This window comes from Emys orbicularis, chromosome 12, assembly GCF_028017835.1.
Source record: "Emys orbicularis isolate rEmyOrb1 chromosome 12, rEmyOrb1.hap1, whole genome shotgun sequence".
Lineage (NCBI taxonomy): Eukaryota > Metazoa > Chordata > Testudines > Emydidae > Emys > Emys orbicularis.
This window is the reverse complement of record NC_088694.1, coordinates 18820930-18845536: the sequence shown is the minus strand read 5'-3', so window position 1 is coordinate 18845536 and position 24607 is coordinate 18820930. Positions and strand designations below refer to the sequence as shown.

The 24607-nt window shown below is 42.5% G+C and overlaps 1 protein-coding gene across 2 annotated transcripts in view; it reads left to right on the top strand.

The window, feature by feature from the left end:
- EYA2 (EYA transcriptional coactivator and phosphatase 2) overlaps positions 1–24607 on the top strand; it is a 98721-nt gene that overhangs the window by 39272 nt on the left and 34842 nt on the right. For both annotated transcript variants that reach the window (XM_065414284.1, XM_065414283.1), the window contains 2 exons: positions 256–339; positions 24238–24327. In XM_065414284.1, coding sequence (XP_065270356.1) covers positions 256–339; positions 24238–24327 — 174 coding nt within the window. The remainder of the gene's footprint in view (positions 1–255; positions 340–24237; positions 24328–24607) is intronic.

Here is a 24607-nt window from a genome sequence, read left to right as displayed (position 1 = left end):
CCTACTGGGATTTCTATGCATATTGGGATAGCAGATTGTCAGAGCATATATGGAATCGGAGAGCAGAGTTTGGGGTTTTTTTGTTTGTTTTTTTACCAACCTTAAAAAGGCATCTATGATCAATGTTTAAAGTGGTTTTGTTACCTTAAAAAAGTTGTAGCCACGTAATATTTTTTCCTAATTAAATGCACTCCTGAAAATGCTTAACGTGTGAATGTATTTGTCTCTTTCCCTCCCCCTTGTCTTTCATCACAGCGGGTGTTTGTGTGGGATTTGGATGAGACGATAATTATTTTTCACTCCTTACTCACGGGAACCTTTGCATCCAGATATGGGAAGGTAAAATTTAATTCATATTTTTTTAACATTATTGTTTGTCAAGCAAAATTGCATTGGGAATTGTGGGGGCAGTTAATAAGGCAGCTTTTCTAACAGATGCTGCCCATTTTGTTCAGACAGATTTTGTTATAAATAAGTCCAGTGGTATTTCCCTCAAACATGTGAAAATTTAATTTAGTTTCCCTTTATATTGTATGTAGCCCCTCTTCTTCAAAAGCTTGCATTGTTCAGGTGCTGCTAGATAGGACACTGAGCTGTTGTTCTTTCAAGGCCTTTCTCCTAGGAGAAATAACTTATCCAGCAGCCAGAAAACAGTAACGCTAGCCTGCACACAGTAATATTTTCTGCTGGTCTATTGTTTTCATAAGAATCTCAGACAAATGATTTCTTTTTTTTAAGAGACTTTTTATATTGATTAACCCAAGTTCATTCCAAGTGTAGCATTGCATCTTCCCACTAACGATCTCAGATGGCCACTTAAGGCTAGATTTTTAAAGGTATTTAGGCACATAGTAGGATTCTCAAAAGGGCCTAGGGCCTACTAGCCCCAGTCGGCATCTTTAGGGTACATAAATACCTTTGAAAATCTGGCGTTTAAGCTGATGGTGGCATTTATTTAGCAAACCCTGTCTGTAATTAATAGAGGAAGCTTTGAAATACACTGAACTTGGCTGCTAAGGAATTCTGAAATAGCAGGTACTTAATAATAATAGTGCCTATACCTCATTTATTTGTATGGCAGTTTTCCTATTATAAATTCTTGTTCAAATGACTGAGTTACATAATGTCAAGCATTTTTAAATGAGGAGAGAGAAAAAGACAATATCATTACCTAATTAAAGGTGGATAACCTGTTTGACAACTGTTTCTGCATATGACTTTTAACATTGCAGCTTCATTGAGAGACTGGCAAATAATCCTATTTCTCTTTAGAAACTAGAAATATGATTTGACATCATTTTATGACTTTACCAGCTGTACTTGATTTATGATGGTTATAACAACCTGGATGTGTAATTAGTGAGATAGATTTATTGTCCGCTGTTAGATGTGCACACTTGTAAAGGATATAAAATGGTGTTTGTGGTGCAGAAATCCACTGCAGCATTTGGAATGCCACTAACACTTCTAGCAGCACCTTCTGAAAATCAAGCACACATTTTCGAACAGGGATTTATTCAGGCCTATGTTGTACAGGGCAATTGGAATCGTTTCTTTTCCCACTGAATGTAATGAATGAGACAATTTGCAGCAGACATTGTGTAAGTTCTCACCTGGCTGCATGCAAAAAATAGAAAAGGAACAGGCAAGATAGAGAAAAATAAACTTGTGCAATCATACCGAGGATTGAGTTTTGGTGGTAAATGGCTGATGGAGAATTTCCCTAATGGAGAAATGCTGGTGCAAAGTCAGCTCCTGTGCTAGCCGTCCTGGGCACAGGAAGTATGTCGGGGCAAGGTAATTCAATGGTGGTGATTGAGCTCAGTTACATTGTACAGATCCTCTACTAAGATGAGATGACCTGGAGCATATCGCACTGGGGCCAACATAGACTCGTCTCTGGATCAGGGAGCTGTAATTGAGGCTATGTGAACATAGGCTGCATATTCTGAAAGAGCATATGCGAAGGTTAGGGAGAACCAAGAAAGTGAACTTTAGGTTAGGATTTTCAAAAGCACTTACCATGGACATAACTATTCCCATTGACTTCAGTGGTAAAACTCATGTTGATTTCAGTGGGAGTCTTACCCTTCACTTCAATGGAAGGCAGAGTTAGGGTAATCCTGAGGACTTTTGAAAACCTGCCTGCATAAGGGATTGAGGGGAGAAAATAGGAAAATGAAAACACACAAGGCTGTCCAGTATGAAAATGCTCTATGGAAAATAAAGTGAGAACCTTTCCCTAGGATAGTTCTTAAGCATTCTGTAGAATAGAGAATTATAGAATTTGAAGGGATGGTTAAAAATATTGTTAGAAAGGCTCTCCTTTGTTGTTAAGTTCTAAAAGATTTTTGGAATAACTTTTATAGAACCCCATTGAATTTCTACAGATCCTACTGGTTTCGTCTCTTTTGAATTCCATAGAACTTTTCTATAAGGAAAATGGCTCAAAACTAAAATGATGATTAACCAAGGTTTTGATCTAAAAACCCACATTGAAATAAATTGATTTTGGATCAGGCTCTAAGTCAAAAGGGAAATGGATCACACACCAAACTTCTGTCATGGGAACCATTAAATAATAAACCCAATCCAGAAGTGTTTAAGCAAGTTGAATTCACAAATATGAGAGAAGTAGCCAAGTCAGAGTTGAATAGAGCTCCAAAATTTCATACCTGAATAATACAGAAAGTATTAATCTCCGATATCCAGGCCTAAAATTTATTCTTTTTATCCATAATCGATATTAAAGATAAACATGCCTCTTATTAGACAGACACATTAATAATTAAATCTCCCTCTTCTACTGGGGCAGCTGGGATTAGAACCCTCGCTCTCTCACCTCCAAAAGCACACACTTCTACCAGCAGTACCTCATTGACCATACTAGTAGGGTAGAGCTGACCGAAACCTCTTTTGCAAAACAAAAAAAAAGTTCACAGTATTTTCCAGGTTTCATCAAAACTTTGTTTTGGTTGAAATTTTCTGACCACATCTAATGCTGGAGCTCCTAGTTATTCTCTCCAAGTCACAACTATAAGGCGGGAACATCCCACTCAAAGCCAGGCCATTCCTTAGATAATGAGCTCCTTGGAGCAGAGACTGTCCTCTGGAAGTGTTTGGAAAGCACTGAGCACGTAGCAGCAATAAATAATAATAACAATTGCAGCACAAGGTGGACTGATCACTTGCCCATGGTCAAACAGCATATTAATGGCTGAGCCTGGACTTCTGCTTCTACTTATCTCCCAGCCTCAGTCCTCTGCTCTGGCCAGCAGACTATTCAGCCTCCTTATATTTAATCTTAATGGGTTTCCCATGCAGTCCCTGCAACATATCCCCTCTGTTGGAAACCAAAAGTGGTCTGTGAGCTCCAGGTCTCCCTTTACTTTCTTTCCAGGTATTTTTTTCACAAACAAATGTCAACAGGTGGGATAAAGTTTTTTTAAAAAGTGTTTCCTATGCCTTAGAGAGGGGCTGGGGAAGGAGCAGCTGTAGGAAAGGTGAGACTTGCAGTACAATGGACGCTTCTGTGCACCTATGAGTTGTGTCTGTATTGGGAGAGGTCACCATGTCATCCTGGAAGTCAAAAGATAGCCTTACAGGTCTGTCGCATCTTACGCGCATTTAACATGCGCGATTTCAGCTTTACGCGGTCGGCAAAAACAACAAAAAAGAGAAAAATAACAATTTTAATACTGTACCTGTAGTGCGGGCGATTCCACCCGCCATTACACTCAATGTAATTTTGACTATACGCGATTTTCGCTTTACGCGCTGACTGCGGAACGTAACCCCAGCGTAAGATGCGACAGACCTGTATATGCTGAGGGTACAATTCCCAGCTGAGCCTGACAGGACAGAGGCAGGTCCTCGGTTGCCATGCTTGTGATTAAGGGGATGTGCCATTGCTATTCCCATTGTGAAGTGGAATAGCTATCAAAATAACAAAATATCTTACATGTGCAGGTAAAGTGAGTTTTTGTTCTAGCTGAATGTGGTGAAGAAGCTGGCAAGCAGGAGAAAATTTCTCCACCCCTTTGCCTCTCAGCAGGAGGCCCCTGGATGCAGAGGTTCCACCACTATATTCAATTAACCCTGAATATTGTATTCAGTAGAGTTTAGAAACCTGTTCCACAGGCTTCTGCTTACAGTATGGGTGTAGAGTATTTGCTGTGAGACTAGAATGCTCAATAGACATAGCAGTTCATTTTTATGGCTTAATATACACCCCACCCAGCCTTTCTAATCCCTTCAGGCACATATTAAAGAGAGCTTCCATTCAGTAGAAAGGATGATTGCACTCTTTACTAGTCTGTAAAGAACTGAACCCCGAAGTACAGGCCTCTGAGGAAAACACAAGGGGAAATAAGTGAGTTAAAACCAATTGCAATGTTACTAGCGCTTTAGCTGAATTCAGTGCAGAGGTCTCAGACAGGAGGATGATACGTTACCAGGTTTGGCCTCTCGTTCCAAGTTTTGGTTTGAAATAACCAGACACAGGGCAGAAAAGTGACTCTTTAGGTGCTGTTAATTTAATACTTGGTAAAGGAAGTAGCAAATACTCTTGTCAAGAGAATTCATCGACCTATTTTCCTCTCCCTATGCCCAAATTTTGGGAAATTTCTAAACCCATTCCTCATAGCTTCTATAATCTTAATTGTCAACAGATTTTTTAATTTGCACGTCCCAGTTGTTAGAGGTCTTTTCTGCATTCCTTCCCAGTAGCAGTGAAACACAATTATTTGATAGTTCACTCTAACACTTCTTTAATGAATGGTAAAGAGAAAAAGAGGGACACTAAATATGTTTTTTTTTACCCAGCTGCTGGCATGTTAAGTAGGGGATAATAATACTTCCTTACTCCCACACTTTTTCTGTTTTGTATATTTAGACTAAGTTCTTCAGGGCAGGTAATGTCTCTTACTCTGTTAGTATAGTGCCTAGCATGATGGTGCCCTAATCTTAGGTGGGGTCTCTGAGTGCTACTGTAACATTAAAAAAAGTGACTAATGAACTGAATCTAATATTATAATTACTCCTTCCATATAACAAGCCTTGGGGACAAATGGAATGGATTTCATTTTAGCACTGAATTACAAAACTGAAAATTTCAGAAAACAGCTGATGTTGCTACCAGAACATGGAATTTTAATGGATCTTCATCAACCCTTTAATATTGTCTAAAAGTCAACAAGGGGTTTTGATCTGTAAATTTGAATGTAAGATGCACATTAACTTCTGGAATTAGTCAGCATCTCAGATTGACTTGATTTTAACAGACACCACTGCAAATGCATAACAGAGCACATTGTGTCTAATTTTTAAACAAAAACCTTGGAAACAGTTATGCCCTGACACTCATTTTCTGGAGGTTAGTTTATTTAGAATGGGAGAATTTAAAATTAGCTATGTTTCTTATACTATACCATCCCAGGCTTTATCTGCCTGGGGGATTTATCTCAATTCCAGCCATCAGTAGCCAGCAACTGCCAGTGCAAAGCGTATGGTAGGCAAGGAAAGCACAGAGGAATTTACCCCAGTTTCAAACAGGTGTAATCTGTACCACTGCAAATACTAAAACTGGTTGGAAATTTTCTAATTTGAATGTTTTTCCATTGGAAAATGTCAATCTGTCAAAAGCTTGTATTTTTGCAGAAATGAATCAATTTCAACTAATCTTATGAGATAACACAGGCAAGGTTGGCTGTCTTGCTCTGTGTTTTGGGTTCAAACAATGATCCCTGGATTACAAAGTGAAATTCATCTAGAATCACCAGGTTCAAGTTGAAGTGAGGTTAAACCTACTGAGTTTTATACAGCTTCCACCCAAAACTATACATTGGCTCAAGTTTGCCCAAAACTGAGCTTAGATTCACTGCACCTTGACAAACATGGCCAGATTTCCAGTTTTAAAATAAAACCCTGAAACTAAGTGGTTTGCAGTTTAACTATGCATGTTTGGTCCAGCTTTACTTAGGAACACTGAGGAAACTTTAGGGAACAAACGGAGAATTCCAGTAAGCTGAAAGGAAAAGTGTCTTCCTGGTGAGCATTATTCGACTGTGGAATAAACTTTCCGAGGAAAGTGGTGAAAGCTCCATCATTGGGACACTTTAAAACTAGAAAGGGAAAAGCACTAGGAAATATACTGTAGGGAATAATCCTCTGTATCCACAGTGTCTCAAGGTTCAAGTCTGAGGGAGAGCCTGAACCAGAGTTTCACCACCCCTTACAGTATATTTCTGGGTTTTCCTAGTCTCTTGTATGCTTGATTGACTTTTGAGATTTCTACTCCAACAGCAGCTTTAAGGCATTTTCAATGGGACCTTGGGGAATTAGGTGCCCAATTCCATTGACTTTCCATGGGAATTAGATGCTTAACTCTCTCATGACTAAGTCTGGCCAGAAAACAAGAATTCTGTTTCACAGAGAATTTCCAGGTTTCAGTATTTGGTTTCGTATTGGGACAAACCTGAGATCTTTTTAATTTTTTCATGGAAAAACAAGGGAGAGAGACCTCCCCCAGAGTAGCCAGTAATCCATTCATCTGGGATGTGGACGACCCGCGTTTAAATTCCTGCTCTGCCTGATTTGGAGCAAGAGTTTAACGTGGGTGTCCTCCCACATCCCATGTGATTACCCTAACCACTGGGCTATTGGCTATCCTGGGGTGGGTGGGTGTCTCTTGTTTTGTCCAGAAACTCCATCCTGGACCTGAGAAACCTTCCTGACAAAAGGGAATTGGCATTTTCAGAAAAAAATATTTCATCCAAGAACTTCCGACCAGTTGTACATAAGGCCCTTTCAAAATCCCAGCCCTGATTTTCTTTCTGCCTTCACTTTTATGCCTAAAACAGCTTGTGCTGTGCATTGCCGTGTGCTCATACAGGCCCCCAAAGCTACTATCCAATTGAAACACCATAGGGATTTAATCAAATCTGATGGTGATTCATGGTTCTAAAGGCTGGATCTGTCCTTTACTACTTTACAAACTGAGAAGGAATAAAAAGCCATTTTATTACTTGGCAGTTAAAAACTATTTGTAGAAGTTGCTAAGGTTCAAATCAAAAGCGCTCTCCCTTGAGGACTATTAGTTAATTCAAAGTGCCAAGGGATTTCCTCCCAACCCCCCATTCTTCTTCTTTTGCTTGAGATGTGGCCCTATATCACTGCTGCTGTTCAAACATCTAAGAGTTTTCTGTTCCTTTGACAAACATGAGCCAAAGTGCTTAAGGACATCTGTTTATTTTATTTCTTTAATGAGAAAACCTTCCAATTTCTCCCTGGCTCAGCTGTGTTTATTTACATTTTGTTAGTCATATGTGCTGGGTACCTCACGACATTAACAACCTGCAGAGACCTAGGCTGAAGCCTGCTAGCAGGCATCCTGGTCAAAAAGGCAGAATAAGCCCTTCCTAAGGAAAACAGAGTCCCTGGAACTCTATAAAATAGATTTTCAAAACAAATACAGCCTAATTCACTCAGTAGATCCTGGATTAAGTCAAGATGAATACAATTTGGGAAGGATTTTCTGAGGAAGTTGGAGATTTTTTACCCACTGGAGGCTAAACTTTGTATTTAATGCCTTTTTAAGTTAAATACGAAAAGCATTTAATCATTGCAGGTAATAAAGAGTCTGTTATTTTAGACATGTCATTGTATCAATTATTAGTTCATTATTGGGGAGAGGGCAGACTATATAAGGATAAATAATTGCAGTGATTCAGTTATTTTCTAATGTGTATTTTGGGAGCAAACTTCTATATTAATAATTTCTGCTGACAGGAAGCAGGAATGCAAAATAGGAAAGACAGACCCATGACAGTTTGAAAAATGGGCACCGGAGACGGTCTGAAGAGCTTTTATAGGTTTAATCTCTTGTAGAAAAGTTTACGTAAACCAGGGATTTTCCACGCAGAGTGCATGTGTGGCATCTAGGAGTATTAAAGGATTATTTCTATCATAAAATACATTTCAGAAATGGTGCTGGATTCCTAGCTAAGAAGACCTGCTCCTGAGCATCTCTAAATCATGACATTTTGTTTTCTTCTAATATTTTAGGAGCAGGCATTAAAAACCTTAACTTCCTCATGTAAAATGCAGGCACAAACTGGTAATTCTATATGCGATACACCTGTTGTAAATGTTTGGTGTCCATTATTACCCATCTCCACCCAGGTGCACAGTGTTTTGCATGTGGCCTTCAGGGGCTTGTTTGAGAAAATGTGGCCCTTTTCTTTGTGTGGGGATTTAGATGAGAATTTTTACATTCCTGATGAGGGAGAAGGGAGGGTGATGAGAAATAAATTGTAGACTGACAAAACCTTTGAGCATAAGCCCTTTCATATGCCTTAATAACAGGAATTATTTCCCATCGCACTTAAGAACCATATGCCTCTGCAGTTTTGAGGATAGATTTTTTTCTGATCAATAGACTCCTGGGGTTTTGCTCAGAGATTCTTTGAATTGCCATGAAATTCTTGTCACCGTGTCATAAGCTGCACGTTTAAAGCAGGGACATATTTGGGGCTAGTGTTGACAGAGCTAAAGCGGATGGACTACTGTGCCTATCTGCTCAATGAATGAACTTTATCCATCTTCTGATAAAAAGTAGAACAGCTTCAAGGCATTGTCCCCAACTATATCTGGACAGGTACATGCATATAAAGGCAGGAGTCTCTTATGTAAGACTCCAGCCAGTGGGACCAGAAGCAGTCAAAGCAGGACTGCTGCACTGGGGAGCAGGGGGCAAAATGGAGTCCAACTGGGGCCAACCCTCCCCCAAGCATGTCCTGGATGCAGATCTGGGTTGGGGAGACCCTTCCAATCTGTGGGTCCAAGGAACCAGAGGGTGTCTTCCCATGCCACCCCCACAATGTGGCCTGCGGGAAAAACTGCAGGAGAGGAGCCAGACACAAGGACCAGAAGCCGCACAAGCAGGGACCTTTGGCCATTCAGAGAACTTTCCATCATTTCGGCTGGAGTTTTTCTGCCCTGTGCTGAATGGCTGTTTGCTCCCATCTTCGCCCTCCCCCTCCTCCACTGTCTCTTTGCCTCATCTTCACTCCACACCTGCCCGTGTGTTCTGTCCCTTTCCCTACCCCGTGTCTGTCTTGTCTATTTAGATTGAAAGCTCTACGGGGCAGGGACCATCTACTACTCAGTGTCTGTACAGCATCTAGCACAATGGGACCCTATTCTTGGTTGGCCCTCAGGTGCTACTGTAATAAATGTGATTAATAACTAACATATAGTGCTGCACTGGACTTCAACATGCTGCTGCTGTGTGAAAAGTGACATAGGATGGATAGCACAATACTGCCATTTTCAATCTGACCTCCATGTGTCCAAGTTAAGTCTGCTGCTTGGATAACAAAAGAGCAAAAAAGAGTTTTTCATCTAAAGAAACGGCCTTTTGGTTTCATCACTGCCATGCTTGCATATATACACACACAAAAGGGAAAAAGAGGTTTCACTTTGTTTTGCCAAGATGAGAAGGCGGGATTTCTCTTGACAGCTTCAATGGTTTTGCCCGCTGAGAAGATGCTTTCACCCATCTCTGGCCATACCTCAAATAAACATGTGACACACAAGTCCGCTGGTAAGAGATTGAACTTTATTTCCTGGCCCAAGTCACTTGACCCTAAATATGCCTGTCTTCTGGAAGGAGGTCTCACGTCCATGGCTCTGCATCTGGCACTTGGAAATTATTTTGAAACACATTAAAATGGTGCAGGACAGAGACGTAGGGATACAACATGGCAATAGTACCCCGAAACGAGCCTTGGGTGGATTCTGAAAGGAATTAATATTTTATAATGCATCCTGCATTATGTTTTAAGAATAGATTCCTCAATGTGTGGCCAACAAGGGTTACTATGCTCTCCACAAACTGCAGTCTGAAGGCGACGAAGAAAGGCATGCTGGTATTGTAGACTTAGCAAGTGGGAACTTCAGAGCTCCCAGCTGCCTGACAAAAGAGAGCGTGCACTTTGGTTGTGCCCTACAGTTTATAGGAGGCAGATGTAATCACCTCTTGAATACGAGGCTCCAGATTTATTTTTGGATCTATAATTGCCGCTTTTGATGTCTTACGCTGGCAGCAAAGTATAACTGCACAGTGCATTTTCTTGTTTTATCTCCAACGGGAAATATTTATCAAACACAACTCAAGGAGCATCAGTAATTTGGAGTCTTTTCAGAATTTGCTTTTGAACTATGTGAAAATATCCATATTACCACCTTTGAGGTATACTGAGGATGGCACAGAAGACTGAGGAGGCTGCTAGCCAAGCAAGAGAAATCAGGATTCCGGCAGGTTTGCCCTCCACTGGCCAGAGCCTAGAAGCAGGATTCCACATTACTGCTGACCAATATTGAATATTCTCCTTTAGGTCAAAAAGGTATCACAGGTCTTTTTTTAATCTGAGGGTCCAGTTTTTAAGCCCTACAAGGAATGGATCCTTCACAATGTTTGTTGTCAAGATCACAGTGAAAACAAATAATGCAACATGAGAGAATCGGAGCAGTAATGTTTATAACCAAAACAGAACTGGGGCCAGATGCAAGTCTTAGGGAAGCACCAGCTTTATTTACATTCTGACAAGCAGTCACTAGCCAGCAAAACTCCATATGAAAAGAACACAGCAGTATTGTGCCAGACAAGCTGATCAGTTCCTCTGATGGCGAACCTGAATTGCATCATACGCTGAATAAGCTGTGAATGAGGGATCCAACAGCAAGAGACCTGTAAATGGACTGCAGCCAGAAATTAATGGTTTTCTAATGTTCAATAGGACAGTCTCTGTATTATAGTTAGTGATGACAGACTAAGGAGGATACCTTCAGGAGAGGCAGCATGGTCTAGTGCAGGGATCGGCAACCTTTGGCACGTGGCTCTCCAGGGTAAGCCAATGGGGGTGGTGGGAAGCGGCGGCCAGCAAATCCTTTGTCCCGCGCCGCTTCCCACCTGGAGTGGCGAACCGTGACCAGTGGGAGCCGCGATCGGCTGAACCTGCGGACACGGCAGGTAAACAAACCGGCCCAGCCCGCCAGGGTGCTTATCCTCGCGAGCCGCGTGCCAAAGGTTGCCAATCTCTGGTCTAGTGGATAAGTCACTGAACTGAGAGGCAGGACATCTGAATTCAGTTCCCTGATCTGCCATAGAGTCCTTTGTGACCTAGGGCAAGTCACTAAGTGTCTAAGTCACTAAGTCTCTCTGTGCCTCAGTTCTCCATCAGTAAAATGGGGATGATAATGCTACTTTTTCCTCCTACCCTTAAAGTCTTGTCTATTTAGACTGCAAGCTCTTTGGGGTAGTTAATGACTTTCACTGTGGCCTTGTCTACACTAAGATTTAAAGGTGTGATGTTACAATACGTTAGCTAACGTGTTTGAGAAATCGCAGTGTAGCCAACGCAGTTCATACCGTAATATATGCTAAGATGGTCAAGTTAAAGTCTAGGCTGCCCTAGCTTAGCCCCCCAGCTAAGCCCATCAGCTTAACACATGTTAAAGGCAGTTTGCCTTGTCTACCCAAGACTTTGCAATTATGTTAGTTAGAAAGTATTAGTCTAGTAAAGGCCTGTGTGTGTGTACACTGCTTAGCAGTGGAGCCCTGAATTTGGTCAGGGCCGCTAGCTATTACTGTAATACAAATAATCAATCGATCTTTAGAACATTGCCTCTTTGGACAAAGTCACCATATCACCATGTTGTGTTCTGGTGTTGTGATATCTTGGCATTTATACCATATTGCAACTCAGTGTCAAGACATCACAATGTCAGTTCAGCCCCAAAGATGTTTCAAGATGTTTATTTTATACCTCGCAAGCCAAACTTGCAGGATGTGGAACGTTCGTGGGGAGATCAGGACTGTCTGTGAGAAAGGGGTGTTTAAAACTAAGCCGATCGCTACCGGAAATTGTTCTTTGCTCTTCTTACTCAGAGTTCTGTGAAGAAAAACAATAGAGGCTGGACTGGAATAAACCCGCACAAGAAGCACTTCAGCAGTTCTTAAAGATACAGACATAAAGATTGGCTTGTATTATGAGCAACTATGTTAAAATGGATTTGAAAAAAATCTTACTATTTTTAGTATTGTAGTAACTTTCCATTAGACATTCACTGTAGAAAAAGATTTTAGGAGCCAAGTCAATTGTATGAAACAGATCAAAAAGAACATCTCATCTGATTTAATTCAGTGCTGCCTTTGGGATTTACTGCTGGTATTTAGGTACCTGTCAGGTGCCCTGGATGATGTTAGCAGGGTTTGTTTTGTTACTTCCCAAATCACATTAGTTGGATATACAAAAAGGCAGCTATGAATAAAAGAAATCAGGGAAGGTTTTTTTTCTGTCTGGCATTTACTTTTGTCTGGCAAAGTTTACAGTGGTAGTGGTTATTAGGGCTGTTCATTCAGGTTCCACAAGATGGCTAATAAACCTGAATTTTTCAGAGTTCAGGTAAAACAAATTCATATGTATGTGTTTCACGGGCACTTTTAGCGTATGGGAGATGGTCATGGGATTGGCATAATGAGGTAATAAAAATGGTCATACTGGGTCAGACCAAAGGTCCATCTAGCCCGGTATCCAGTCTTCCGACAGTGGCCAATGCCAGTTGTCCCAGAGGGAATGACCAGAACAGGTAATCATCAAGTGATCCATCCCCTGTTGCCCATTTGCAGCTTTTGGCAAACAGAGGCTAGGGACACCATCCTGGCTAATAGCCACTGATGGACCTCCATGAACTTTAGTTCTTTTTTAACCTGTTATAGTCTTGGCCTTCACAACATCCTCTAGCAAGGAGTTCCACATGTTGAGCATTGTGTGAAAAAATACTCCCTTTTGTTTGTTTAAACCTGCTGCCTCTTAATTTCATTTGGTGACCCCTAGTTCTTGTGTTATAAGAAGGAGTAAATAACACTTCCTTATTTACTTTCTCCACACCAGTCATGATTTTGTAGACCTCTATCACATCCCCCCTTAGTCATCTCTTTTCCAAGATGAAAAGTCCCAGTCTTACTAATCTCTCCTCATATGGCAGCCATTCCATACCCTAATAATTTTTGTTGCCCTTTTCTGAACCTTTTCCAATTCCAATATATCTTTTTTGAGATGGGGCGACCACATCTGCACGCAGTATTCAAGATGTGGGTGTACCATGGATTTATATAGAGGCAATATGATATTTTCTGTCTTATTATCTATCCCTTGCTTAATGATTCCCAACATTCTGTTAGTTTTTTTGACTGCCGCTGCACATTGAGTGGATGTTTTCAGAGAACTATCCAAAATGACTCCAGGATCTCTTTCTTGAGTGGTAACAGCTAATTTAGATTCCATCATTTTATATGTATAGTTGGGATTACGTTTTCCAATGTGCATTACTTTGCATTTATCAACATTGAATTTCATCTGCCATTTTGTTGCCCAGACACCCAGTTTTGTGAGATCCTTTTGTAGCTCTTTGCAGTCTGCTTGGGACTTAACTATCTTGAGTTTTATATCATCTGCAAATTTTGCTACCTCACAGTTTACCCCTCTTTCCAGATAATTTATGAATATGTTGAATAGGACTGGTCCCAGTATAGATCCCTGGGGGACACCACTATTTACTTCTCTCCATTCTGAAAACTGACTCTTTATTCCTACCCTTTGTTTCCTATCTTTTAACCAGTTGCCAGTCCATGAGAGGGCCTTCCCTCTTATCCCATGACAGCTCACTATGCTTAAGAGTCTTTGGTGAGGGACCTTGTCAAAGGCTTTCTGAAAACCTGTGTACACTGTACCCACTGGATCCCCCTTGTCCACATGTTTGTTGACTCCCTCAAAGAATTGGTGAGGCATGATTTCCCTTTACAAAAACCATGTTGACTCTTCACCAACAAATTATGTTTCTCTATGTGTCTGACAATTTGCCCGGTACTGAAGTCAGGTTTACTGGCCTGTAAGTGCCGGGTTCACCTCTGGAGCCCTTTTTAAAAATTGGTGTCACGTTAGCTATCCCCCAGTCATTTGGTACAGAAGCTGATTTAAATGATAGGTTACAAACTACAGTTAGTAGTTCTGCAGTTTCACATTTGAGTTCTTTCAGAACTCTTGGGTGAGTACCATCTGGTCCTGGTGACTTATTACTGTATATCTGGAGTGAAATTTTTAAGTGACTAAGTCCCATTTTCAAAAAGTCCCTTTGACTTTCAGTAAGAGTTAGGCTCCTAAATCACTTTTGGAAATGGGACTTGACTCCTAAGTCACTTAAGCACTTTTGAAAAATTTACCCCCATCTTATCATAGCTCTACCATCTAGGAACCGAAATGCTTGGAGAAGATTACATCTAGCATTAGTCTAGCTCTATAAATGCCCCCTCCCCCCCCCCCCCGGGACTTTTGAAGGATACCCCTCCTCACAAAGCCCAATATAAAAAAACATGCCTACTTGCACTAGAAATAACAGAACCCATGCATACCCCTGCTGGTTACTTATGGATGAGAAAGCCACATCCATCTCTCATATTCTGATCAGGGCATGCAACTCAACAGCCAAAGAATAAATGATTCTTACAATCAGTCTTTGTTCAAACATGTGGCCCAGCCCTCTCTTTCCTCTCGCTCTTTACAACCTTCACTTTTTTATATATTTCAACCAAACAAACTGGTCCATTTTCCAGGAGTTTCCAAGTAATTAAACCCAATTAAAACCATTAAATTCTTTCTTTTAGTGACAACTTCATTATTAACAGCTAACCACAAGGAGCAGATTTAACTTGGAAAGTCCTTGATTGTGTACTACTAATCCATCTCTCACCTCTGGCTGACACCTCCATCAGATAAACCCCACAGAATAGGAGTCTGATGAATACTCTTAATTAATACTTTCTTCCTTGTAGAAAAGTAATTATTTGTTCACGGCATAAACAGGTATTTGGCAGGAGCTTAAAGTCTGATTGGTTTTAAATACTAGGGTTTGTTTTTTTTATTTAAGGAAAAAAATCTGAATTCAAGATGTGGGCTCAGAATTACATTGTCCTAACATCCAGAATGTCAGGTTAATTGGCACATATCTAAACAGAGACAAACTCAGACAACAAGCTGCCTCAATGTGTTATCCTGCATGTGTTATCAAAGCAGCCAGCTCTGCCCCTTTGCTAATGGCATGCAAGTCTGAACAATTTACCTGCAAGACAGAAGCTTGGAACTAGAGTGTTTTGGAAGCAGAAACCGAGGAGAGAATGGCTTACACTTGAGAGATTGCCAGAGATAAATCTGCCTACTCACTTCCTTTTACAATATCACCAAGAGCTATAAAGTAGGAGGTAACTGGCTCTGATGGGCCAGCCAACTGGAGGCATAGTAGCTGCAGGTGGTAACAAATACATGTGTTTTTAATGCATACTTTAGGGCAAGGTGGGTGAGGTAATATCTTTTATTGGACCAACTTTCATTGGTGAGAGAGGCAAGCTTTTGAGTTTACACAGAGCTCTTCTTTAGGCCTGGGAAAGATACTCAATGTCAGAGCTAAATACAAGGTGGAACAGATTGTTTAGCATAATTAGTTAACACATATTTCAAGGGTGCATTCAAGGTGAAATGGCCCATTAACACCTCTCCAGTCATAGGAGGGAAAGGCAAAAAAAAAAACCCCCAAAACTGGGGAGGTAGTTTAAGTAGGTTACAGATTATAATAAACCGTAAATCCAGTGTGTCTATTCATTCCAGGATTTTTAGTATCTAGCAAAATTATAGGAATTTAACACCCCCCCCCCCGGCTCATCTTTTGAAGGTGTTGTGCAGTTTTCCTTTGAGGATGAGGACTGAGAGGTCAGATATAGAGTGATCGCTTTGTGAAAAGTGTTCACCCATAGGTGATATGGTGTTTTTTGTCTTTTATCATTTTCCTGTGTAAGTTCATTGAAGAACGTAGTGATTGTCCGGTTTCACCCACATAGTTGCTATTGGGGCATTCAGTGCACTGGATGAAGTACACTGCACGTTGTGATAGAGCATGTGTGGGTCCCATGGGTCTTAAAAGGTGAGTTGTGGTGGGGTGTGTTGATCATCGTAGCTGTGGAGCTATATCTACAAGTTTTGCATCTGTTGTTCTGGCAGGGTCTGGTGCTACTTTGAGGTGGTGTGTCCTGGTCTGCGGGTAGCTTCAAACAAACCCCCAACCTCTGTAGTTACCTGCATTAGCTGATCAGTGTTGTTTTATATTCAAGTAATCCACTAGTCTTAATAATAATTCATTGTTAGTAACTTAACTGTATATCTAATAAAGTCTATTGTTAACATATATACAGAACACATATACAGGTCAATCTATCAGTCTAACCTAAAACCAACTGCCTCCTCAGATTATCACCTCCCACACGCTGAAGAGTCTGTTCATTCTCTTAAAGTCACAATAACACCACAGTCACTAAGTGGGATCAAGAACAAACTTCACCCTGATGGACTGAGCATTTTTTGCCTTCCTCTGAAGCTGTGCTAGCCCTGGATAGATTATTGGTCTTCTCCAGTATGGCTGCTCTTATAGCAAGAGAACAAAACATAATTCCCCCAGAGCAATGGAGCCAGATCCTAGGAGATTCTGGATGCCTTTAGTCCAATAGGAATAGCGGGTGCAAGGCATATCACAGCATCAGGCACCTGACTTGAACTGTGCAGTAGCATGTAATCCTGAAGCCCTCCTTGGCTAGAAATGACAGCGATGACTGAACACATCACAAGCAGACAGTTTTAATGTCACTCACCAGTTCAAATACTATCAGTCCAAATCATTGTAGAAAAAGTTATGTCTTTCCATTTTTGGCAGCCCACCTTGCTCATGGAGAAGGAGTTGGAGATTTTCCTGCCCATGGAGAAATATACTGAAGCAGAGTGTTTGACAGCGGGAGTGTGTAATTAACCTCCCTATTCTTTACAAGCTAAGCGCTCAGGTGTGCCCAGCCCAGGCAGGAGAGCAAGGTGAGGTAAGGGTGCAAGGGTCTTCCCTCCTGCATTCGATGGGCACAGCTTCAGTCCTTGTATTGTACTTCCCAGTGCACAAGGGACTGTTCCAAACTGATGCTGCTTTATGCGTTATGCTAGCCTCTCCAGTCCAGTGGGAAGGAGCAGGTGTTACATCCAATGGTGGCACAGCAGCTGACGTCCCTAGGGGCTCCTGGATCATCTCTTAGTGCCACAAGTGAGCCTCACAGGTAATTGAGTGAGGCTGTTTAATTTTACCACATTAGGAAGCGCCAGGCCAGTAGCTGTGTATGGCTGAGGTGAGGTGACACATTCAGGAATGGATTGTGATAGCCTAGGTTTTATGTGTAAGGGGTTTATTTCTTGTTTTCTATACCATCTTCTCATTGTTGTTCTTTATTAAAGCATAACCAGAGATTAGTAAAAAGGTAGGACTTCGCTCTTCTAATGTTACTAAACAAACACTCAGGGCTAGTATTTCCCATTTAATTAATTTTCAGCGTGAGGACTGGTTGATGGGAGGAGATTCATTTTCTAGGAGTCCGAGGGCCCAGTCTTCCCAGTGGATTCCTGTGCAAAGTGAAAGTATCACTTTGAACTGGGCAATTTGGGTTAATTGTTCTCAGTGCACACAAGCATAACACACTGAGGAAGTAACAGATCCCTGAGAGTTATAGGGCTCAGCATTCCAGAGTATTAGGGCAACTTTGCACTCCTCTGCTGATACAAAGCTGCCCAAAAGCTGTCTTAGCCAGCTACTAGAGCATCTCCCTACAGCCTAAGGGGATCCTCAGGTAACGCAGAGCCACTGTAGCGGCTTGTATGATACGTACCTGCTCTCCCAAAACGAGCGCTTCCTTATGCCTGGCCGATTACTGGCTGCTGGAATAGCTCTTTAGGCTTGGTGACAGCCAACATAAAAGGAGAGCAGGACTGAGTCCAGTACTCAGCCTGTCCTGGTAGGAAGGGAGTGCAAAGAGAAAGCTGGCTGTGGAGCAAAGTCTCCATATGACAATTACTATGGGCCTTAAATCTGTCTTTGTGTCCCGATACCTGTATTGACATCAGCTTCAAAGTATTTACATAGGCTTACACGGGTCTCAAACAATTGTATCCGGACACCGATTTTGTGTCCTACCCTAGACATATCTGCTTGATACTGAGCTGACAGTGCTTCCAGCTTGTTCAAGGTGATCTTCCAGAAAATCAAGTCCTCCCAGAGAGGAGGACAGAGTCTGTCCTGCCTTCAGATATTGAACAGTCTTATTTCTGGATGAATTCAAATCCATGCATCTACATGTAAAAACAGTATCTAGTATAATGATACCTCAGCCTTGGCTGGTGCTTCTGGGCACAAACACATATAATAGATAATACTGGAAGTGCTGATTTTCCTGTTTAACTTTGTCAGGCTGTTTAAGACTTGGAAAAGAATCTCACTGTAGAGGAAGTGTCCATACAGAGCTATGCATTAGTGCCAAATTATTTCCCCAAATGACTTCCCCTTTTTTCTGTTTTTATTTTCATTCCATCACACTCTCTATCTCAAGGGAAAGATTTTTTTCTCCTCTGCAGTTTATTCTACATATTGTTTTGGTTTAAGAGAACTTGAACTTCATACACTGTTCTGCACAAACATTCCCCACTCCACTTTGGCCATCAATACCAGTAAAGCTGCAAACAGACCCAAAGAAAAGAAACAAATGAAAGATACCAAACAATGAGATATGCTAAAAGAGGGTTTAAAGGCAATGGCCCTTGGTATATAGAAGAAATAAATTGCTTCATTAAAACAAAAAATTGATTCCTTCCTAGCAACGTCTTTCTTCAAAAACAGCTCCCTTGATGTAACTTTGAGGGATTGCGTGTCTTGAACCCAGGCCTTTTGAAAATGGGAGGGCCTGGTCTGTCCACTTTTCAGGACGGGCCCTGGTCCCCTACCCCTCCTATTCCACCTGAGGCCCCGTCCCCCGACCAGACTGGAAGCTGGAGCCAGGCCGAGGTAAGAACTGGCTGGGGGGCCCGGACAGCTGTGGGGAGCCATGGACCCTCCAGCTGACCTAGGTGGGGGTCCCAAGAACAGCCCCCTGGCCCATGTCCCCACCCCCCAGGGCAGGCGGAGGGTCCAGGGTTCCCCACAGCGGCCCAGGCCCACTGGGTTGCTCTTACCTGGGCCCAACTGCTGCTCTTCGGACCCCGAGGCTCTGCCCCTATCCAGGCCGGAAGATGGAGTCGGGCCAAGGTAAGAGCCACCCGGAGAACCCAAGCAGCTGTGGGGAGCCCCGAACTCTTCACCTACCCTGGGTGGGGGGCCATGGAAGATGGGGACATGGGCCAGGGGTGGCTTTCGGGCCCCCCACTCAGGGAAGGTGGAGGATCTGGGGCTCCCCACAGCTGCCTGGGCGGCTGTTACCCTGGCCAGGCTCCGGCTTCTGGCCTGGGGGCAGGGCCTCAGAGGGAAGAGGAGGGGCAGAGCCATGGAGGGGGCAGGGTCTCATGGCCCCCCACTTTTACGAAGGATCCGGCGCCCCTGCCCCAGATGCTGCCATCACCTAGCAGCTCGTTGGTACCAGCAGGGAGTGTGGGCTGATGGATCCTAGTTCAAAATGGAGGCACTGCCCATAAAGCTCCTGATTGGAGGAGACATCCGGCCTCTCCAATTGGCTCAGACTTGCTATTTAAGCCAGAAGGAGGCAAAGAAGTTGTCTGAGGACCTAGATGAATTCCTGCCTAGCTGCTACATTGGACCTTGTCTGACTCCTGCCCTACTCCTGGTTCCTACCTTGTACCAGATCGCTGGTTCTACACCCTCACCCCTGTCTGCTGACTCTGGATCCGACCCTTGACTTGACTCCTGACTCTGTCTCCGACCCCTGCCTCTGGATCCAGGCGCCTGTCTCCTGCTCTGACCACTAGGTCTGACCACCAGATCAGACTGCCTATGTGCTAGTCCATGACAGTAACTTTACTGGGATAATAAAATTCAGTTCAGTGTTATTCACATGGAGCTTTTATGATAGCCAAAACACATGCACAAAATATTAAGTAAAGCCTCCCAAGCACCAGTATGCCTAAGAAAATTAATGTGTTCTAACTTGTGTCACTATGTGATGGCGCCATGTACGCTGATTTGCTCTGATTTCAACCATTGGTGGTACCGACCTAGGTACATGCATTGATGTCAACTCCTAGAGTAGGCAGGCAATGCCCTTTTTAAGACACGTTTTGCAACAGTGCGTCTTACCCCAGTTTCAAGCAGAGGTAAAGTTGCATTGGGGCAGATCGCAGCGTATAGCAGGTGTGATGTCCCAGTCCTCAAACCCAGGCCTGTGAGTTCCCAGAGAGCCACCGCATCCTGGCCACCACCTGATGTCAGCTGAAACCTGGTGGGCCAAGGAGCTAGCAGAACTACAGCCTCAGCCAAGGCACTACCCACAGGAGTCCTGACTGGAGGATCGCCTGGCTTCACCAATTGGTCCAACCATGCTATTTAAGACAGAGGGAGGCACAGGAAATTATCTGAGCAACTTGGTGATTGCCTGTTGCTGTTGTGTTGGACCCTACTGGTGCCTGCATTCAATCCCGTTCCTGATTCCTACTCTGCTCCTTACCCCTGCCCTTGCGCCTATTTCCCACTGTGCTCCTGCTCCATGCCTGATCCTTTCTTCTTCTCCGGTTCCTGCCTTTATGCCTCACTTCTGACAATCATTTACCAGTCCTGGCTCTGACTTGTGACTCTGGCTTGACTCTTGGTATCTGATCCCATTTCTGACCCTCAGCTTTGATTCCTGGTTCTGACTCTGGCTTTGGTAATCAGCAGTTGACTCTGGTGTTAATCCTCAACTCTGTTCCCTGGATGCCTGCTGCACCCATGAGACCTGACTCCTGCTCTGACCACTAGGTCAGACCACCTATATCCTGGTCACTAACAGCAGGTTTGCTAGTGTGTGTTAGGATTTCACATGGAGGTGGCTACTCCAGTAGCCGAAATCAACAGCATAGACATGGCTCTTACTCTGATCCTTGATCCCCATACATAAATATTCTCAGAGAGAAATTGTTGCACTGACATGAAATAAACAAATACTGAACTGTAAGATGTTGCAGGTGAGTGACTTTAGACTTCTGATGACAACATTTTGGATCAGGAGTGTTCAAGGAGAAGCTTTTGATTTTTACTTTCCACCCAATAGGAGAAAGTGCCGTTCTCTCCAGGGCAGTGGTAAGCATGTTCAAGCATGAGTGACGGAGCTTTTCTCTAGTTTAGTGCAGTCCCTATGAGTCATCCATAAAGCTGAAACCACAGCCATTGTCCTCTAATTAAAGAGCTACACCAAGAATGCGTAATAATTAGGTTACTGTGTGATACACCATCCGTGTCAACAGCATCTGCCACAAAGGTTGATTGAAACATACTCAGCCTCCAAACATTGTGTTCCCTGGTAGACCTCCCAAACTAATTCATTACTGACCTCACCATGCAATAACATGACTCCACAGAAATCTGCAGAAAATTAGGGCAAAGTCCACATATAAATCTGTACTGTCTTAGCAGGACTTGTAACTTCAGTGGGAGAAAACCGCACATGTACACTCAAGGCACACAAAGATGAGAGATCCCTGACCTAATAAAGATGAATTACAAATGAAAGCCTGTTGTGGAAACTCTCCTTTTTCAAGCTCTCTGTTGCTGTTTAACTTGATCAGGCAAAATCCGTTTGAACTAGGAGAGTGTTTACCAAATTAACAACAAAGTATTTTTGTTTGTGTCATAGAAATATTTATTTTGTGATTAAGAAAATAATTTTCACATGAATAGCACTTAAGACTCTTCTATGTCATGTTTGCTCCTATTATTTCACACTGGGCTTGGAGCAGCAAGTTAATTATTTGGGGCTGAAGGTCTGTGTGTGGGAAGTTGTGACATGGAAAATGACAGAATTGTATTTAATATTGTGGAGTGCTAGGTTGAGGTATAGGTCACAGCAGATTCCTAAGGAGCAATGTGGAGCAACAAATCACAGAAGAGGCTGTGTCAGGTGCTCATTTGTCAGTTTTGAACTAATAAACTAAGGAGTTATCAGGAGTTATACATTCCCAACAAGTGGAGAGCAGGTCCCATACAGTGGGACTGCTTACCTGATGAGAAGAGCTTCCTTCCAAGGCTGGTTTAAAATTAATGATACGAAAAATAAGTGATTATCTTATTTCATTTAATTTTGTTTTGGTAACATTTACTGTTTTCCAAGTGGTAGAATGGTGTGACCAGGAGGAATTTTACTCTTATGTATACAGTGCTCTGATTGTAGAAAGCACTGTATAGAAATAAAATAGACATGGTCCCTGCCCCTAGGAGTTTACAATCTAAGGGTTGATATGATGCAATGAATGAAAGCAACAAACAAAATTGGGGAACTAGGAGGATGAAAGTTATAACAGTGCCACAGGAGGCACAGTTCTGCTGTAGTTGAACTCAGTGGAGATTTTGCCACTGGTTTCATTGGTGGCAGGATCAGGGCATGGGATATGTACGTTTATGTGGACTTCTTGATAACTCTCTGTGTGTAATTTTCACTGATATAAATTTGTTTTGTAAAAGCTGGAGGCGTCGTCACCTGTGGCTAGGGAACTTGAGCCTTTCCTCTGTAAAGCACTTTGAGATCTGCAGATGAAAGTGTTATACAAAAGTTAAGCATTACTGTTAGTGGTAGTACTGATATTTGAAGTTATCAGAAAAAAAAAACATCTTAGGGTTGGTCAAACTGGAGTATGCAGTGTCTGAGGCATATTGTGTAAACACACAGCATAACAAGTCTGGTTTACACATGTGTTTTTATAGTTAGACCAGTACAGACCGTAGTGTGGATGCAGTTATACCAATAGAAAGATGCTTTCTATATGGGAATAACTCTACCCGGAAGCACACTTACACTGATATAACTGTGTCTGCACTAGGGGGTTTAACTATACTGGGATAGTTAAAGTAGTACAACTGTTGTGTGTAGATGAGACCTAAAAGAAACACTTAGTCTGTTCACCAGATCCCCACTACAGTTGGTGGGCATTTCAAGAATAGAACTAAGAATATATCTTCACTTCAGAGTTAATCTTGGCTTTTACCATGTTTTAGCCCCCCTTTCCCTTCTTTCTCCCCGTTCTCACACACACACAAACCTTTTACTCGGGTTTGGAGGTGCCTTGACCTGGCTGGAGGTGTGAGTTAAAACCCAGGCTACACTTTAACTCAGGCTAGACCCCACCCACTTTGTAGTGAGGATGCAGGCTAAATCACTCAAGTGCAGAAAGTCCTCCAGTGTCCTTCCCACAATTCCCCCAAAGGACAAACAAGTTCTCCCACACAATTGACTGGGAAAGAATCTTAGAGCATCTCAGCAAAGAACCATGGGATATACCCCCAGACACACCTGAGTAAACGTAGAAACAGTGAGGACATTTTGTTGATTGAATGATGTGAGTATGCCCTGCAGAGAAAGGAGTCTGAGGCCTTGGCTACACTCGCGGATTCACAGCACTGCAAGTACTCCATCTCTCCGAGGGGAATAGCTTGCAGCGCTAGGGTGACCAGATGTCCCGATTTTATAGGGACAGTCCCGATATTTGGGGCTTTGTCTTTTATAGGTGCCTATTACCCCCCTCCCCCGTCCCGATTTTTCACACTTGCTGTCTGGTCACCCAATGCAGCGCTGCGAGCGAGCGTGCAGCGCTGCAGGCGCTGATTACACTGGCGCTTTACAGCGCTGCACTCGCTGCGTTCAGGGGGGGTGTTTTTTCACACCCCTGAGCGCAGCAAGTGCAGCGCTGTGAATTGCCAGTGTAGCCAAGGCCTCACTTTATGGTTAGAGCAGGGGAGCTGGAAGTCAGAACTCCTGGGTTCTGTTCACTGACTTGTTATTTGACCTTAGATAAGTCACATTAACAAGTAAAATGAGGAGCAATACTCACCTCCCATGTGAGCCTGGAAGCTTAAAGTTTTTAAAGCTTCCTGTTGTCCTCATCTGAAATGTGCTAAGTGCAGGGTGTTAATGTTCAAAGGGAGCTGCACGCATCACCGGAGGACAGAGTTCAACCATATACCAGATTAAAATTCCAGAGTAGAAACCTATGATCAATATATTTGAGAAGTAAATGACATTAATGGCTGCATGAGTAGGACAGGTCCCAAATTCACTCCCAATAGCCAGAAATCAGGGGAAGAGGATGATTAAAATCACTAAAGACCACACACATTTTTTCTTTCGAACAGGACACCACCACGTCTGTGCGGATAGGTCTTATGATGGAAGAAATGATCTTCAACCTTGCAGATACACATCTGTTCTTTAATGACCTGGAGGTATGTAACTGCATATTTTATTTAACATCTTCCTATTTAATCATCTGCATCTGGTTTAGAAACCCTTGGTTTTCTGCTCCTGAAACTTTCATTACTGACCCAAAGAAGTGGGCCTAAGATGGCTTATGGGAAGCATACCTTGCCACATCTCTCTGACAACTTTGCTTTGCTAAAGCTTTAAAAAAACAACAACAGAGTAACAGTGATGTCTATTGGTAGTTTTACTAAATGTAATAATGAGGACAATGTTGTTTGTCCTTCTGAAATTTGCTATTTAATA